Source organism: Colletes latitarsis, chromosome 14 (assembly GCF_051014445.1).
Source record: "Colletes latitarsis isolate SP2378_abdomen chromosome 14, iyColLati1, whole genome shotgun sequence".
Classification (NCBI taxonomy): domain Eukaryota; kingdom Metazoa; phylum Arthropoda; class Insecta; order Hymenoptera; family Colletidae; genus Colletes; species Colletes latitarsis.
In genome coordinates, this window is record NC_135147.1 from 23,036,214 (window position 1) to 23,053,287 (window position 17,074).

Below are 17,074 nucleotides of genomic sequence, written 5' to 3' on the forward strand. Positions count from 1 at the left end.
AAGAGGAATCCGACGCGAGCAAGGGCATGCGCGAATCCGCGTCTAATCACGAGTTTAACGCTTTTTATGGCGTCTACCGTGGTTCTTTGGCCAACGTCGATCGTTTTCCCACAGTCAGCACGCTGCCTCCGCGCATAGCCGTACCTAGAATCGTGGCGGTTCTTATCGCTTTTTCGTCTCCGTCTCTCCTTAGCTTGTCTACAATGATGCGTCGAGCGTTCCACTTTACGCGATTTAGTGGCAAACCACCGAAACCGTGTCGAAGAAACGAAGAGACAGTCCCTCCGAAGTCGTTTCCTCGAGCAGCCGGCGTTCCGCGACTCGAAAATACGATTTTCGACACGGTCGATCTTCCGGAGTCTTGCACGAGTGTACGAAGACACTGATATCTTGAACACTTAGGACATTGTTTCTTTGATGGGGCCGAATACTGACGAGCACAAGCGGTTTTTGTCGCGGAAACGGGATTCAACGACGACGTGCTTGTGCTACACATTTTTAAGAAGCATTCTTGAAGACCCGAGTTAATCGAAAATCATTTGTTTTTTCCAAATACAATTACATGTATTTTACTGCGTTTCTTTACTTCGTCAAAAAAATAAGACGAAGAGTGCAATGTGAGCGTTAACGTATACAATCCTTTGTGTTCGGTATTAAGTTGTTCTGTTATCGCGTGCAATAAATGCAGATGATTTTCAATATATTCCAGTCGATTTTGTCAAGGAAGCGGGTAAAACGTTGTTAACATCGTGTTCTGATAGTAATTGCGATGCTAATTCCGACGAGTTAATTACTAGTTATAAGAATAAAGAACGGAAACGCGTGTAATGTGAGAAAATATAGAAGTATATTAGACAATGTAAAAAAGTTGTTAGGAAAGGGTATATTTCCTCGTTAGATAAATATGTTAGGTCAAATACCGGAAATGTTACCACGTCTAAGAATGCAAAGAAACTTGATTCAATGAAGCTGTTACAACGGGTACCAGAAGAATATAAAGATTGTTATAAGATTCTAAAATATCGAGAAGGGTGAATACTAAATCGATAATTTCACGGGCAAATTTTATCAATCTTGTTTCTGAGATAAATATTGCTTTGATTTTATTTGTAAATTTAAATTACACAATCGAGAACGCCTATTCGTGTTCAACACTTTATCAAAGTCACTTCCTATTAAACGAAACTTGCCATTAAGTTTCTAACTCGATTCTAATTATAGAAATATCAGCTTCTGGCACCTGTCAATCTACGGCTCCGCGTAGTACTAATTAAAGTTTAAACGCTGATGCATAATCGAAGTCAATTATTAACCCTTGGTGTACGTTTAATACGATCAAATTAGGTCTAAGATGAGAATCAGTCGGCCCCATTAATTGGTCGGTAGCTGATTTCGATACGATCGGTTCTGAAATAACGAAAAGACCGTCAAACGTCATATACCTAGCGATTACCACTGCCATACGCGTTCCGATCGACCGATACCACCTTCGTTACCATCAATACCGTATAATTAAGCCGAGAAACAGTTGTTCCTTCGTGGAAGATAAAAGTCGCTCGGTTTGTGGTCGATCAAATCTTGCGATCGTACTATCATCATCGACCGGATCGCAAACAATCCATCCTGTTCCAACGCGTCCCGATTTTCTTGTCTGCATTCATTCGTTCGCATGATTGAATCCGCCTCAATTTTATTACGGGCGCGTGGAAACGGAGATTCGAACGACCAAAAATTAGATCGATCCGATTCCTCGTCGTTCGATTGGAATAATGCAACGCCAGAGACCGATGCTTTTTCAACGAACAATTGAAACGTTCAAAGAATGGTTTCTAACACCATTTTCTATTCGTAACATCGAAGATTACTCGTGTTGAAAATAAATGGATAATGTTTTAATTAATCGATCTGCTTCGGTTGGACAAGTTCACTTTAATCCTTATCGCTGTTACGTTTCGCCATTTTTCCATAAGTCCTGATAAGGAACAGGCTCTAGACACATTCATCGTCGTCGAAAGGGGGGCGTTAAGGGATCCAGACATCCATAGCCGTTGAGTATAGTAGCGTCTAAATCGTAGGATGCGGCGCCTGAAATTTTATGCGATCGCGTGATCGCGCCTCCTCCACGTTTTCACGAGGCTTCAGAGTCGGATGCAGCGGCGCTGGCTGGTTTTCTTATCGCTATTAGAATTACCATTTTGCGCGCGTTACCGGGGAACCTCGTTCCCTGCGTTTTGAACTGCATTCCTGGAACGTCTCACGTTTCTGCGAATTTTTTCCGACGATTTTCGTGGCTTTTCTGTTCGCGACACGACGCCAGTCGCGCCTTGCAAAGTACGCGATACGTTCAATTGAAACTATTTTTGTGTCTTGAAGTACTTTGAGGTGGGCACGCGTCCCCATGAAGTTCGGTTTAATGGGCCTTGTTACAGATGGTTATCGAGTTTGTACACAACATATAGAAGCAATGATTTATAACAGGAAATACTAATTTCTCGTAATTAACTTTGCACGGTTTGCGCATGTAAACAATAGGGACGTGTACAGCAATCCGTGACGTTGGGACCCACCGGTCAGGCCCCGTCTTTCTCTCAAAGATTATGAGAGAATCGTTCGGAAAAAATTTTATTCTACGTCTTCGATTCAGTTTTGCACATAGAATTAATGTTTCGCGTTTAAAAATTGAAATGGCGATCGAGAACGTTATATTTAATAAACGTCAAGCTTGCAAAATGTAACTTTCATAAAGCTACATAAATAATACTCTCGATTCGAAGAAAAGATCTGTTTGTTAGATGCACAACTATGTGTACTAATAGGATCAGAATCATCAATCTTTGCTTCGAATAATCTGTGTGTACACACAGAGAATCTCCAGACTAGTTTTTGATGAATCGTTTAGACAAATATTGTAATAGGTGTAGGGACCAGTAGGATATTCATTTATTAACTTACGTATACCACGAAAGTCGCGCATGGTTCTCTTTTGTAGCATGTTGAAATAAAGATATCGCACGATGAGCTCATAATTTTGCTCATACCGAAACATAAATCAGGTCCGGTTGATTTACGAACCACGCACAGGAGAAATTTATATTCTATTTATTCGAGTTTTAGCTTCTTGTTGAGGCACAAACACCGTGCATTGATACAAGGACACAGTATATTGCAAAAGGAAAAATCTGCGACTAATAGAAATTACTCTATCCGTGAAATACGTACAGTTAGTTGCAGGTTAAAGCGCGGCGCGTAATTATTTCATTTAGTAAATAATAAATCATTTTCGTTCGACGAAAGTTATTATTAAAAATCGATTCGCGCGTTGCTACTCGAACCAGCGTCAAATAGAGCCAGTAACCAGAGTCGGAAGTTAAACAGCCAACGCGATCATTCTCCATGGTTCTTAAACGTCACTGACGCAGCGAAAGTTCCCATACCAACATTGCGTTGAGTTTGTAGTCACCGAGTCACGTGAACGTATTGTAGTTAAGTATACGTTGTGGAGGGCCACGGGCTGTGTAACACATAAAACGGGCGCATAAACGCGATGCTATCGGGGTTGGAGGAGGTTCCGCGTAATCTATCCAATTATCGTTCGATCGGAGCTGTGTCCGTGGTTGTCGAGACCCACAGCCACCGAGTGTGAGCCGGTAGGGTAGTCGAGTGTAAAGGATACCCTCTCTAACGGTGGTCGTAGTCCAATGATCATCGCGTCCAACGACGATATTAGAAGTAATTTCTGCCTTCGCGAACGGAAATAATTCGCTTACTAACTTTTAACAGCCGATGGAAAGCTACTTGGAGCTCTCCTAAAGCCACTGTTTACAGAAACGAACGGATAAGGGCGCCCTGGATATCGACGAAACGAAGCTTGTTTACTTGGACCGATACTTGGGAGACTGGTAGGCCCAAAGTTGCTTCCCATGGCCGTTTCTCGTCGACTGATCGGCGATTTATTAGCGATTCGACGCGGAGGACTCGTTTGTTGGTCGCAATTCATGGTGGGCTAGCAGGGTGGGGTCACCGAAGGTTGCGCAACTCGTGGCTATTGCGCGGCGGTGCTGCCTTCCACACGATTGCCACTTTAAGTGCGCCATAATGGCAGTGGGCTCGCTAAGAAGAACGCGATCTTAAGAAACGGCTCACGGTGCCTCAGCAGGGCTCGGGCGTCCGTCTCGGTTTCGCTCGACCCGTCGTGGCTGGCTGTCTCGGTCGCTCAGGGCCCCGCGGATGCGGATCGCCGTTGGGCCTTTCACTGGGGCCTGCGGGCTACGGGTCGCGACCTCAACGTGGTCCACTCCCTCTTCCCCTCTTCTCTTTCTCCTCTGCCCCCTTCGACTCTCTCTCACTCCCTCGCTCTACTCCTTTTCTTTTTCTCCAAACATTTTTACCTCCCTCCTCTTACCTTTGTGCTTTACCTAACTCGGCTCCCTTTGCCTACTCGCGCTCCTCTCTGCCTCGATTCCCTCTCTTCTCGCTTCTCCGTCCGCCTGTCAGGATCCCCCGGCTATTCTTAGTCACTCTCGTTAAGGGGTTACATCGTGTTGCGACTCTCAAAAAATCCAACGAAATTTACTTTACCAGCGGTTTAAAAAAATAGCGTGCCCCTATTCTTTCGAGTATTTGTATTTCGTTGCCGAGAAACCAAGGCGCGGCAACAGTCGCAAGCGCCTTGTTTTGGGATCGTTATTAGCCTTTGTTGGCGCGCCCCCATGTATGCATCGATATTCGGATTATCGTCGAGATCGCGGTTTGTCGCGCGTAAAAAAGGGCACCCCGGAGTCCCTGGGAACACGGAGTCGAACGGATGGTACGGATCCTTTCTGCTCGCGGCGTTCCCGCGAAGAAGCGCTTGCCCTGATTTTCGTGGCGAGCGCATACATCGAGAGTCGAGAGCTCGTGATCACGACCTCCGCGATCGGAAGAGCTTAATCATGCGGGAACGTGTACCCCGGCGTACGAGCACGCCGCGGAGAAAGACTCGTTCCAACCGCCGCGGAATCACCTATCCGGCCAGGCACTTAATTTCTCCTGACTACGATTAACCTGCGTTCCACTTCTATTTAGTAACAGGAATTTAATCGCGCGCTCATCGTTGAACGCACGGAATTACGTGAATCCCCGACGACTGTTGGCTACCAGGCCGTCGGGAGCTTTACGTTTACCACGTGGCCCCTTCGTTAGGGAACCACTCCGAGGCTGTAATTAACTCTCCGCGGGACCGAAGACAGGAATTCATGCTTCTGTGCCGCGGCGGTACAAATTTTTGTGATACGAGCTCACGGCAGACCGTATTCTAACTGTAACTCCGCAGGACGCGCCGTAAATCGAAGGACCATTTCGACACCCCCTTATCGTCGCCTCCCGAAACACACGCGAGTTTATTGCTTTTTACAAAGAAAAGAAAAGAAAAGAAAAAAGTATATATAACGAGCACTTTTCTCGCGATTATAAAAAGAGAGTCTTAAACGGTCGACTGGCGATACACTTGGCTCGCCTTATATTAATTTCTCGGGGCCCGAGTGCGCCGGACCGCGGTAATTTTCAAATTACAAGTTGCGAGCCTGCCAGGCCCGGTGGAGCCTTTCACGCGGCTTTCAGACATTGTCTAAATAATAGTCTAATGGATAAGGTGTTCCCGAGCAGCGAGCCAGCGAGGCGCTTCCAGGACTCGCACCTTGTGGTTGCGCTTGCAACGATAGTCTATATTCCCTTACGACTGGTTTCATTCTCCTTTAAAGTGTTTTAGAGGTTCTAGAAGTGGGTGCCCGGCCGTTTTCTCCGGCAAACTGCCTCGTCTCTGGAGCCCGGAGTTGCACTTCAGAGGCAGGGAACGGTCGTTGGCTAACCCGGTTCTTGAAGATTCATCCCGCCGTGTCTCGTGCCGACGTGCCGGCTCTTATGGTTCCTGGTAACGATCTTTTCCGATAGCTACACGATTTAAACGCGAACTGCACGTGCATACACGACCGTTGCAAACCGCTCTTGTACCTGCATAATTTTCAGAATGTATTTACGCATGGAACTCGAGCGTCGCTCGCCGGAAGTCTTTGACCACGGACGGAGACAAAAATCGCGCAAGACCGAGCGTCTATCACAACGGCGAAGATACGGTTTCTACGGAGCCCCGCTATAATACACACTTTCCTGATTTTATCGGCGGAAACTCCGGATCATGAGCTATGTTGATGTCTTCATGAATCTCCGTTGGATTCTACGAAGAGAAAGGTTGTAATCTCTTAAACCCTCGAAGCAATGGATACTATATTACGCCCGTAAAATGTTTGCAAATATATTTCAAACTCAGCATTCGTTAAAATTGGCTCTTATCGTACGTAAAAGAAGAGACGGAGAGTTATGGATTATGTACCGGAGGATTATAACAATTACCGTCGCCTCGCGTTTCTTGGAAGTTATCGAAGCCGCGGCTGTTGAGCGACAGACTATACGTTCGGTGCGCAGAGATAACGCTTCCAGATTCCCGGTACAGTTGCGCCACAAATTAACAGAATTAATGACCAACGCCGCGGCTCGTGACGACACCGACTGGCAGCGAAACGAGGGACGCAGGTAATTGCTTTGGACTTGACATTTATTTTACGACGGTCTTTCGCGCCCGGTTAACCCGGACGCAACAATCGTTTTCGTCGAGACGCGTGGAAAGAGTTATCGCCGAAATGAACCGAGCAGTTTTCATCTCAAGGTCGATTTCTTCGACTCTGGTCGAGGCGAGACTTTGTTCGCCAGGGGTGAACGAACCTGCTTGTGAACTTCTTTAAAAAAAAAATGAAGGAACTTCTAAATCAGCGTATCTAGGTACCTCGATCATGAAGGGAATTTTTAATCCCGATTTATAGCGTAATAGTTTGTCTTGATCTTTTTCAAACGATCGTAGCACGTCTTGGCGTACAGTAGTTTAGAATCGCTGCTCTAAGTACCGAGTCATCCATGTTCTATTAACCCTGCGTCAACTTCCGCGTGCTCCGCGAAGTTTCTTCGTATGGCGTTCAATCGATGACTGAACATTCTCCAGAAAGTGAAACTGTTAGTTGATTGGTGCTGTTGACGGATCGGACGTTTTTCCCGCTATTTTTCTCGGGCAATTTTCGTTGACGATTACCATACAATGGCTCGTTACGATGTGAAACGTAACGGGGCACGTTCATAATGTTGAACAGTGTCAAGCGGTAAATAATAGACTGCTAATTTGCGGCGACCATCTGACGCGCATTAAGGCGACCGCGTACTTACGGTTTCCCGCGAGGCAGAAATCACCGTTGCCGGCCGATAATCATCTCGCAATGTTATCATCGTGCGATCGCGAAGCGTGTCCCGTCCGATACGCCGCGGCTAAATTAGTTCTGGGAACGCGATTGCCTGCGACGATGCAAATTGAAACGACGTTACGTTATAGCAGCGACGATTCCTCCGGATTTCGCTCGTAATCCCCATCGTGATCGAGGCCGTGCTCGTGCGGCGCTTAAACGGCGGCGCTGAGAACAACGATTAAACGATTACGATAAGAACGAATACACGCAATGAACTCTGTAATTAATCCTTGGCTCCAGTGTTTCGTCTGGAAATATTATAACTTCTAAGTTGATTTTTTCCAATTCTTTTTCATCGATCTTCGACCTTTTAGTGGCCCGATAAGGTCGAGGACCGGTTGGTAGCAGCGGTACCGGGTCGCCCAGTCATCGTCCAGCGAAAGTATCTCAGGAACCACCACCTCCTGCGGGTCCCCCGGCGTGGTAGAGACACGGACCAGAACAAATTGGGATCAGGTCGGTTGTTTGACAAATTTCGTCTAGCGCCGCGGGAGAGTGCCTTCTAATATCCATCCAGCTGGTTCCTCCTTGTTCCACCCTGTGGGTCCCAGTTGCCTTTTTCTCTCGGTTTGTTCCCGGAGCACAGTTGGTCCGTCGGTCGGGTATCCTTCGGTATTCGTTGCACGAACACTCGCCTCCTTTGCACGACCACCTCTTCCCTGGTCTATGAACAGGTCCACGGGGGAGCGTGTGTGCGCGAACATGTTCGAGGAACGCTGGTACCGGAGCGTGCAGCGTACACTACCGCGATAGGCGGTAGGACGAGGAGGATGAGGCCTTCCTCCGCCGAAGAAGGTACCGCTATCGCCCTCTGACCTCTCGAGGCGAGCGAACGAGGCCTCCTTCCACTGGCACCGGTAATTTTGCCCTCGGTCCCGGCTTCCTGGTGCTACTCGGATCTAGATCATCGAAAATCCCGAGACCAACGTCCCCCCTGGTCTCGTGATCCTTGGGCCCCGAGCTGGCCGAGTCGCGCCGAGACGAGATCCCCTCGACGAGCTTGCACACGAATTCGATTGCTAAAGAGATCCCGCCTGCAGATACTCCGCTTTTGTCATTCTCTTCGTTGCTGTTCGCGAGGATTACCCTCGGTGAGAGTATCTTCTCGTTCGTTGTTACGCGATAGCAATTAGACGGAACAGGTTTCGTCGCTCGCGTCCGGGTGACTTTTAGAGTTTAAGAGTTGCAGCATCCAGTGTTTCGATCACTGTTCTTATTGGAATGAAATTGATCCCTCCGTACAGCAAAGGGTATATTTAGCTTGCAAAAGTTAGCTAGCACGATCCCGTTATTAATCGTGGACAGCGAACGCGCTAAAGGGTGCTATGAATGGACGTCTACCTGGAAAACGGAAATGGAACAGTCGGATGGAGAACGAGCCTGTTCGCGGACTTTTCCCCGTGGGAATGCAACATTTGCAAAGTAGCATGCAGCGGAGGCACTCGCATTCCGCGGTAAGTAGCGAGCGAGCGAGCCCCCGTAGTGCAACAAAAACGCCGGACGTTAGGCGAATTCGAGATGAGAAACCGTTCCTTAGGAAAGAATTATTCAAATTGCCGATGAGCCCGAGTCGGAACTGTGCTCCGCTGCGAGGCGCTGTAACCAGTACGTAGAACCGACCGCGCGCGTCGACGAACGACTGGAAACGAGGAGGCGCAGGAAACAATGTCGTGAAAACGCGCTAAAAATGCTCCATGATTAATAAATCGACCTAGTAAGCTATATTTATTTCCTCCTATCCGGAAAAGGTAGCGAATTATCCTCTAAACGTCGACATTTTCTATTTCCCAAATATCTTTATCAAAATATTATCAGTGGATTGGAATCTCTATAAAAGTGTAATATTATTAATAATTCGAGTTTTCCAACAACACCCTAAATCTCTAGTTGTCATACAGAACAGATTGGTTCTCAATCAACAAATTGGTATTCTTGATTTTCGTCTTATTTTGATCCCTAGAATCTCCCATTAAAATTTTTCCCAGGGGTGGCCAAACACTCTGTATAAGCGGGTTTTACATTGTATTTGGGTCAAAAGTCGACACGTTGAAGCGTCAGGTCGACCCGTTTGGTTAAGTTTCGCGCTCGTCTCGGATCAGCTCGATGACTAATCCCGATACCGGACCTCTGGACAAGAGTAATCGCTTTCGAGCAATACCGAAATAACGGTTATAGGCGGGAAGGCAAATTAACCTCGACGGCTTAGGGATCGCTACCGTGGTAAAAATCGCAAATCACAATGGTCGATCCTTCAGCGGGCATTTAATTTGACTCCGCGGCTCGCTGGGTTTTACTATGTAATTTCGATCGGTACCACGAGACAGAAACAAAGAGACCTTGCGTGGATCACGGATAAATGGTTAGCGTGTGCGTCGTCGGTTTCTTCGACGATTTAACGGGAGTTAACGTAGTAAGGACAGCGAGTTCGTGTAATTTCTCTATTAATCCTCTCGTGGTTCATACGGAGAACACATCGGTATTCTTCTATATTTTTTAATCATTTCTTCGCATCGCTTCTTAATTGAAGCTTTGTATATTGCTAGGAACATTCAGATCAGTTAACGAAAAAATGACGTTTTTATTTCAAATCTAAAAATTCATGAAACTCCACTCCATTTTGCAACGGTAGAACAGATCGCGTCAAACTGTTTAGTTTACAATCTCTTCGATCAAACTGCGTGAAATTCAATCTGAAAGCTCGTTTACGGTTTCGACTTCGGTTACCGGGCACGTATATGATATCAAAATGGCGTTCCACTCAATTACGGGGAACTAACAAGGAAGATAGATCTACGGAAAGTTTGAAACCATTACGTTTGACAGAAAGGCTCTTCGGGGCGATTGCAGCATTAACGGATACAAAGAAAAATGTTGAAAGACAGAGTGTAATATGTTCTTCTCGACGTGTTAATGGGAGAAGAGTGAAGAGGAACGGAAGATATTATAGCGAAGTCTGTAACGCTAGACTGTGTTCTATGCTTTAGAATCCGATACAGAAGAAGTCCTAATGTTTTATAGTTTTAAAAACATTAAAACACACAACCTTGAATATCTCGATGTACGAACAAATAAACTTGTAATATAGAATATTTATTGGGGTTGGAGTGCTAACCTAAATACGATGGAATTAGCGTCCGCGGGTTTGGTAGTTGTTTCCGGTGATCCGAATGCCGGGGTCCGTTCGTGTGGCCCCCGGGGCGGTCGGATTCCCAGGCGAGCGCGGCAAGAAATGGCTCCCAATCTCGTCCGGAAAGTGATCATCGCTGCTTCGAGTCGCACGATTAAAGACGCCATTCCCCCGCGGGCACGGCGGGAAGGAAGCTTCAAAAACGGTCCCGGGGCGAGTGTCATCGTTACCGGGTAGGAGATAAAATCGGCCAATCGAGAGAGCTCTCTAGGGCGAGCCGATAAAAGCGCCTTCCACCGAACGTTACTTTGCCGCGCGCCGGGGACAGTGAAGAAAGGCAGAAAGGGCGACGGAGAGCGCCGACAGAGATACCCTCGAAAGAGAGAAAGAGACGTACGTTCGTTTTAATCGCTAATCGCCAATTACCTGGAGCGTCCCGCGCCCGAAACCCCCAGAAGCATTTTAACGAGCCGCCGTGTCGCCCGGCCCCGGAATTTTACTTCTGCCTGGTCGGCGTCCACCGAACCAGAGAGGCCACGGCGTTCATGGTATCCTTTCGTCTCTCTCCCTCTCTTTCTTTCCCCGCGATCGTTCCACCGTCTCTTTCTTTACGAAGGGATTCGAGCGTGTGTGCGTGAGCCAGCACCGTACCAATTAGCGCATACTTCGGCCCTCGGTGTTCGGGTGCCCACGTTGCCCTGTCGGTCGCTTTCGGTGGCCACCGAAACCGCGGCCACGGAATGGGACGAACCGTTCCAAGGTCGTCGTTTCAGCGTTTGCGCTTTCTAGTCGAACCGACCAACGAAAACTTCGTCAGGCTGCCACGGACGCTGGGAATGGACCAGGTTCCGAGCACAGCCGTCCGAATACTCGGAAAAAACCAGGATTATTACCTATGGCCGCTCGTTTCGGTACAGGGTAAAATTGCGAGGCTCCTGTATCGATATCGATATAGAAAGCGACAGAAAAGATTCGCCAATAGCATTGCTGGTCGATTAGAACATTATTCGGGAGTCCATTGGTGACTATTTGTTTTACAACGTGTCCCACTCATGTCACTACCTGGTTTGCCTTTTTGGAAAATCCAGCCGTGAACCTGTTATGGTGATCAACTGCTCCTGCATCGAATGCTCGGTGCATGGTGCACACTTTTATTTTCGTGTACCTCGAGGTCTGGTTTCCTTAAAAAATTATTTGACAGCGTTCGCAGAAGAAGCGCGAAATATTAATAATTTCTTGTATCGTATTTATCACCTAAAATAATATTTAACGTCGTTAACGCGTTGACTGCCGCCTACGAGTTAACTCGTAACTAATGATCTGTCACCAGATGCCACCTACGAGTAAATAATGGATAATGGGCGTTTGAAAGAAGAATAAAAATTTGTATGCATCAGAGAACTGATTATTTATTCATAAAAGAACCAAGATAAGTCACGGGCTACCCTATTTTGTCTAACGAACGTTGCGACACTCGACGTAACGAACTCGTTCATTAAGCAATAATGTATCTTTCGATAGATTATAGACAAAAATTGCATAATTGCTTTCCCAATGTCCAAAGACGAGAAAGCTTTTCGCAATAAAGTTTTGGAAGCATTTGTTTACATCAACAAAAGTAGTATTCCAATTTGAACCACAGAACTCGAAGGATTAAATAAGGGCTTGTCAAAAAAGAGAAGTTGATCCCTGCTTTTGGTCCTCTCCCGGTCACCGGAAATTTTATGGATACTAATCTGTCACAGACGCGAACAATAACCCAGTTTCTAGAATGGCGATTATCTACGGGCTCCTAGAAAAGAATCGTGAAACGAAAGAGCAACCCTGGACTGGATTATCGTATCTCGAACGGAAGTTCGTGGACGCGAGTAGCGGGATCGCCGTGGCAAATGGCGTCAAAGGGACGGATTTGCGACGGGGTCTTTTCCTTCAGATTTTCATAACGGTTCTAGCCTGTTTCACACCGCAGGATTAAGTATACATCACTGTGGGAGCTAAGTAATAACTACCAATGGAATTAGAGACTTCACGAAGTCGCGTATAGTTGATGGGATATACGTGACTGTACGTCGATGATTTTTATTCGCGGATTGATGATGGGATATCTATAGACACGGAAGTGAGACGCGGCGAGAGTCATCGCACCGGAATTTAAATCCTCTATCGAAGAAATTATCCTAAGAGATAGTTTGGCATAAACGCAAAAATACTCTACGTCATAACTCCAAACGTTTTCGCGAAAAATGAAATTCGTTATCTTCGGAAAAAGGCTTCTTTTCATCCTAAAATTTGTATTCGAAACATTTTCCAATATCTATTGCAAGTTACGTATTTCCCAAAATCAAGGCGTCCACGCATTCACGCTACTCGCAATTCGACTGTCAGGTCCCGTCTGTCAATTTCCATTTCGACCCGAACCTTCAAAAATTCTCCGTGTCAAAAGTCCCGCGCCACGCTTCTCTGCAAATCCACGTGCCCAATGCTGATCATCGAGATCGTTCAACATCGACATGTCCTGTTTCGGCGGCACCGACGAACAGATCTACATGGTCGAGGTACTGATCCACAAGGTGACCCTCACGCGAGGAAAAATCAAGGATATCGGTGAATATCCAATAGCGATAAAGGTGAAGTTTATGAACTTCCCCGTGTTCGAGATCACGCGACAGGACTTTTACTCCTACACTCCACCGCCGCCCGAAGAAGACGGTTGCTCTCTGCAGTTCATGATAGGCAGGAGTTGTTTGTTCGTTATGCAGCCGAAAGAACTGGTACGTGTTTTGCAATCGACGGCTATAAAGGTGGGTGTCTTCCGAATTGGTGACACTTATCCAACAGCTGAGACGGAGGTAGAGCTACCTGGTTGTCTATGCGATCAAGTGGCTATGGCCCAGAATGACGCGGAGAACTTGCCCAAGCCTTTCGTCGTGAAAGGTAGCTACAATCTCGTGGATCCTGGCGAGAATCCATCGGGCACAGTGGACATGGAGCTGCGAATGCTATGCTTTGGCAGATCCATCATGACCCATTACGAGCTGCACCCCAAGTTCTTCACGTTCAGAAACCAGGACAAAGAACGAGAGTTCTGTGTCAGACGACTGGTACCACCCAGTTACCTTCCGGACGGTGTCACCCACGACATCTCCCAGTTCCCAGACAGGACGACGATGGACGAGTTGAAAGGGATCAAGCCGGAAATATCGCGCAAAGGGAGAGGACGAAAGGGCAAAAAGAAGGGCAAAGGTGGGAAACGAAAGGGTAAAAAGTGAAGACCACCCGTTATAGAGACTATCCGTCGTTACTTGTCACTGTCGTGGCCATGGTAACTACACCCGACTTAACAGATACAAAAATTCATCGATTCATCGAGGCGTTGGTGCGGTTAGGTTACAATTACATTGGTCGTAAAACGACCACAAAATTAATGGCGTGTCCCAGCCGAACGTATCCCTAGAAGCCCTCGCGTGTTCGCCATTCTTTTCTAAATTCCCGCGTCGTGAACAGAATAAGAAAATGGCGTTGAAAAAGAAAATTTCGTCGCCGAAAGAGGAGCAGCTCTTCATGCTCGAAATATTTATCGATCAGGTGAATCTAGAGCCCGTGAAAACGTCGGATACAAACGTCGAGGATCTGATCGTCTGCGTAAAATTCACCGACCTGCCAGAGTACGAATTGAGCGTTCCCAAAAACAGCGAAAACAGTCACACGGAGAATGGTGAACTGACGGGAAATTCGGATGATCGTAAATTCAGTAAATCGTGTATATTCGCCAAGACGCCGAGTAGTTTGATAAAAGCCCTGAAATCTACACCGTTGTACGTAAATGTGCATCGAGCAAGATCTTCCAAAGCTGTTCTAGGCACAGCGAAGATTTCCCTGCCTGCCTGCATGTGCGATCAAGTGTCCTCTTCGCGAAATCGAATCAACGGATTAGCCGTACCGTGCATAGTAAGAGATACCTTTGATCTAACCGATTTCGCTGGCACCACGACTGGTAGCGTATCCGTCTCTTTGAGATTGTCCTGTTTCGGTAGCTCGATCGTCAAAAGTTTCTGTCTGACCGGAAAGTCTTTTATGCTCGAAGACTCGCCGCTTCAAAAGTTTCTCTGCCCTTATCTCACGCCTAGTATAAAGGACTCGAAGGATGAAACGGCGGCTGTCGAACCGTCGCTGAAACGGCCGGCGTCACCGCCGCGTGTTTCGATGAACGATCCTGCTTTCAAACGACTGACCACGGCCGAGAAGCTCAACGATCCTAAGTTCCGAGAATTAGTTTACAGAGCTTATCCAGATGAACCCACTTGCTGCTGTCTGCCGACTGATCGATCGACGCATCCCATGGAATGCCGTTCCGGTTGCAACCGTCCTTGCTGCATGAAACTGAGAAATCCCCAAGTATTGGCCACGCACAAAGGTAAGCCTATCGAGGACACGTCGGTCGGTACTTATTGCGTGAACGACTCGAACGGGGAACCGCCATGCTCTAACGCGTCGAGGCTCAGAGGCGGTGGCGACATCGAGCAGATTTACATAGATCCAACGGGATACAAATGGACCGACTACAACGGGGATTACAATTGGTATGGCGCGATAAACGCCGCAGAAATACGATTAGAGGGCGGTGGAGAGAACGGCATGTCTAGCTGCAGTTGTTCCGGGGGTCCGGTGCCCGTCAAGCAATCACAGTCCAAAGAGGAGAACCTGATAGCCATATTCGATGCCTGCAAGCCTCGCGTAACGTCCACCGGGCCCAGGCCCGCGTGCGTTTGCGCGGGAAAGGACACGGAAATGTGGCACACGGGCGCCGCGAAATGCTCCAAGGAGCCTTGCTTGGGCGTGGACTGTTTGATTCGGGCTTTCAAAGAGGCGCAGGACTTTGTCGATAACATTGGAAAAGTACCGGGTCTACCCGGACTGGGTCTGATGGACCCCTCCGAAAGCCCGTATTTTGGCAGAGACATCGACAAGGACTACGTGCCCAAGGAACCCCAGCAACCCGAAAAAAGGAAACTACATCCTCCTGCTCCTTCAGCACCCCCGCCAGCCCCGTGCACCGCGCCGTGCAACGTGCAACGAGGCAAATCGAACGACGACCAGCGCGCTCAGCTACCTTACGTGCCGCCAGCTCCTTTGGGAGGTCTCATGCTTCCACCCCGATTGGGAATCGTACGCGAGGCCATACCTGTACTACCGGAGGCAGGCCCGGCCACGTCAATGAAACAAAGGAAACGGGACGACAAGAAGGAAGACAGGAGCGAGAAGCAGAAGGACTACGACGTAGTGGCCGCGCTAATGGACACCGAGATGGGCCCTTGCGGCGAGCCCAGATGCAAATCCAGAAGAAAGAGACCGGCGGAGGTTACCAATGGTACGCTAAGCGCGACTCTCGTGTCCTCGAAGACGACGAGTCGTCGAAGGTCTGTCAAGGGTTCGAAGAAACGGCGCGACAGGTTCAGCAAATCGCCCGGCGGCAAAGGCAGGTCGCGTGAAAAAGGTGGCGCGGGGGGAGAGTATCGCAGAGGCAGAGACGTTGTTCCAGGACCTGGGGGCGATCGCGATCACGGCTCGAAGCCGTCGATAGCGGTCAGCAAACGAGTAATGCGATTCGTCTACTTCGTCGGTGACCATTACCCGGGTATCAACTACGGGCACAGAGATTGCATCGACGTGCGCATGAGGGTGCCTGCTAACATGGGGTGGTTATGGAACACCGTGGCCATCGCGGGCCACCTCAAGCCGCGTATCGGCTGGAAGCCGGGCGCCATTAGCCGTTACGTGTACGAGTTGATGCAGGAGGCGAAGGAGAACTCTATGCTGGACGAGACTACGTCGGTGACGACGACGAAATCGGCGGAGCGTGGGAAGACTGGGACCGTACGCGGAAGAACGACGTCCGAGCGCGGAAAAACGACGACTGGACGCGGAAGAACGGTGATCGAGCGCGGAAAAACGACGACCAGCCGTGGAAAAACGACGATAGAACGCGCACGAGGCGCCGGCGAACGCGGGAAACCGACGACAATCCAGAGGAGTGGATCGAGAAGACGGGGCAGAAGAACGTCAGAGTCCATGCAAAGGGTGCAGTCCACGATGGAGGACGAGGACCAAGGCGCGGAGAACCCACCGACTTTGCACGTTCACAGAAAAGACGGGACTTATTACGTGACGATGTACCCGATCAGACAAGAGACGACGGCCGAGCCGCGGTTGTCCGAGCCCATAAAGCCGCTGCAGTTCAAAATCGTGAAGAACAAAGACGACGCCTCGGTCACGTCCAGCTCCACGGCGTCCGACATGGAAATCGAATTCTCTCCACCTGCGGCGGTCACTAGGTACCGCAAGAAGCCCGACGTGATTCACGTCGATACGCAGGTTCGTCAGCAGGAGATTCTGGACGCCGTGAAGACTGAGAGTACGAGGAAGAAAGACAGGAAAGCTAAGAGGGAGAGAAAGTTGAAACCGGAAACTACGAAGAAAGAGGAGGGAGGCAAATCAAAGGCTTCGGCGTGAAAAGAAAATTGCGTCGAAGATGACGACAAAAAGGGGAACTAGAGACGCGCGTACGGTTCAAATAGTAAAACAATTAGAAAGTTTGAATTTTATCTTATACGGCAATGATTTA

The 17,074-nt window shown here is 48.2% G+C and overlaps 2 protein-coding genes across 2 annotated transcripts; both read left to right on the forward strand.

Annotated features, from left to right (window-relative positions):
• Positions 1-12,962: 12,962 nt before the first annotated feature.
• LOC143349671 (uncharacterized) lies at positions 12,963-13,721 on the forward strand. Its single transcript, XM_076781080.1, has one exon. It carries the CDS (start codon positions 12,963-12,965, stop codon positions 13,719-13,721), a length of 759 nt encoding a protein of 252 aa, XP_076637195.1.
• Positions 13,722-13,965: 244 nt separating this feature from the next.
• Positions 13,966-16,962, forward strand: LOC143349672 (uncharacterized). Its single transcript, XM_076781081.1, has one exon. It carries the CDS (start codon positions 13,966-13,968, stop codon positions 16,960-16,962), a length of 2,997 nt encoding a protein of 998 aa, XP_076637196.1.
• Positions 16,963-17,074: the final 112 nt, after the last annotated feature.

What these genes read in the sequence shown, in the direction of transcription:
- LOC143349672 (XM_076781081.1), top strand. Translation starts at nt 13,966, where the DNA reads ATGGCGTTGAAAAAGAAAATTTCGTCGCCGAAAGAGGAGCAGCTCTTC.
- LOC143349671 (XM_076781080.1), top strand. Translation starts at nt 12,963, where the DNA reads ATGTCCTGTTTCGGCGGCACCGACGAACAGATCTACATGGTCGAGGTA.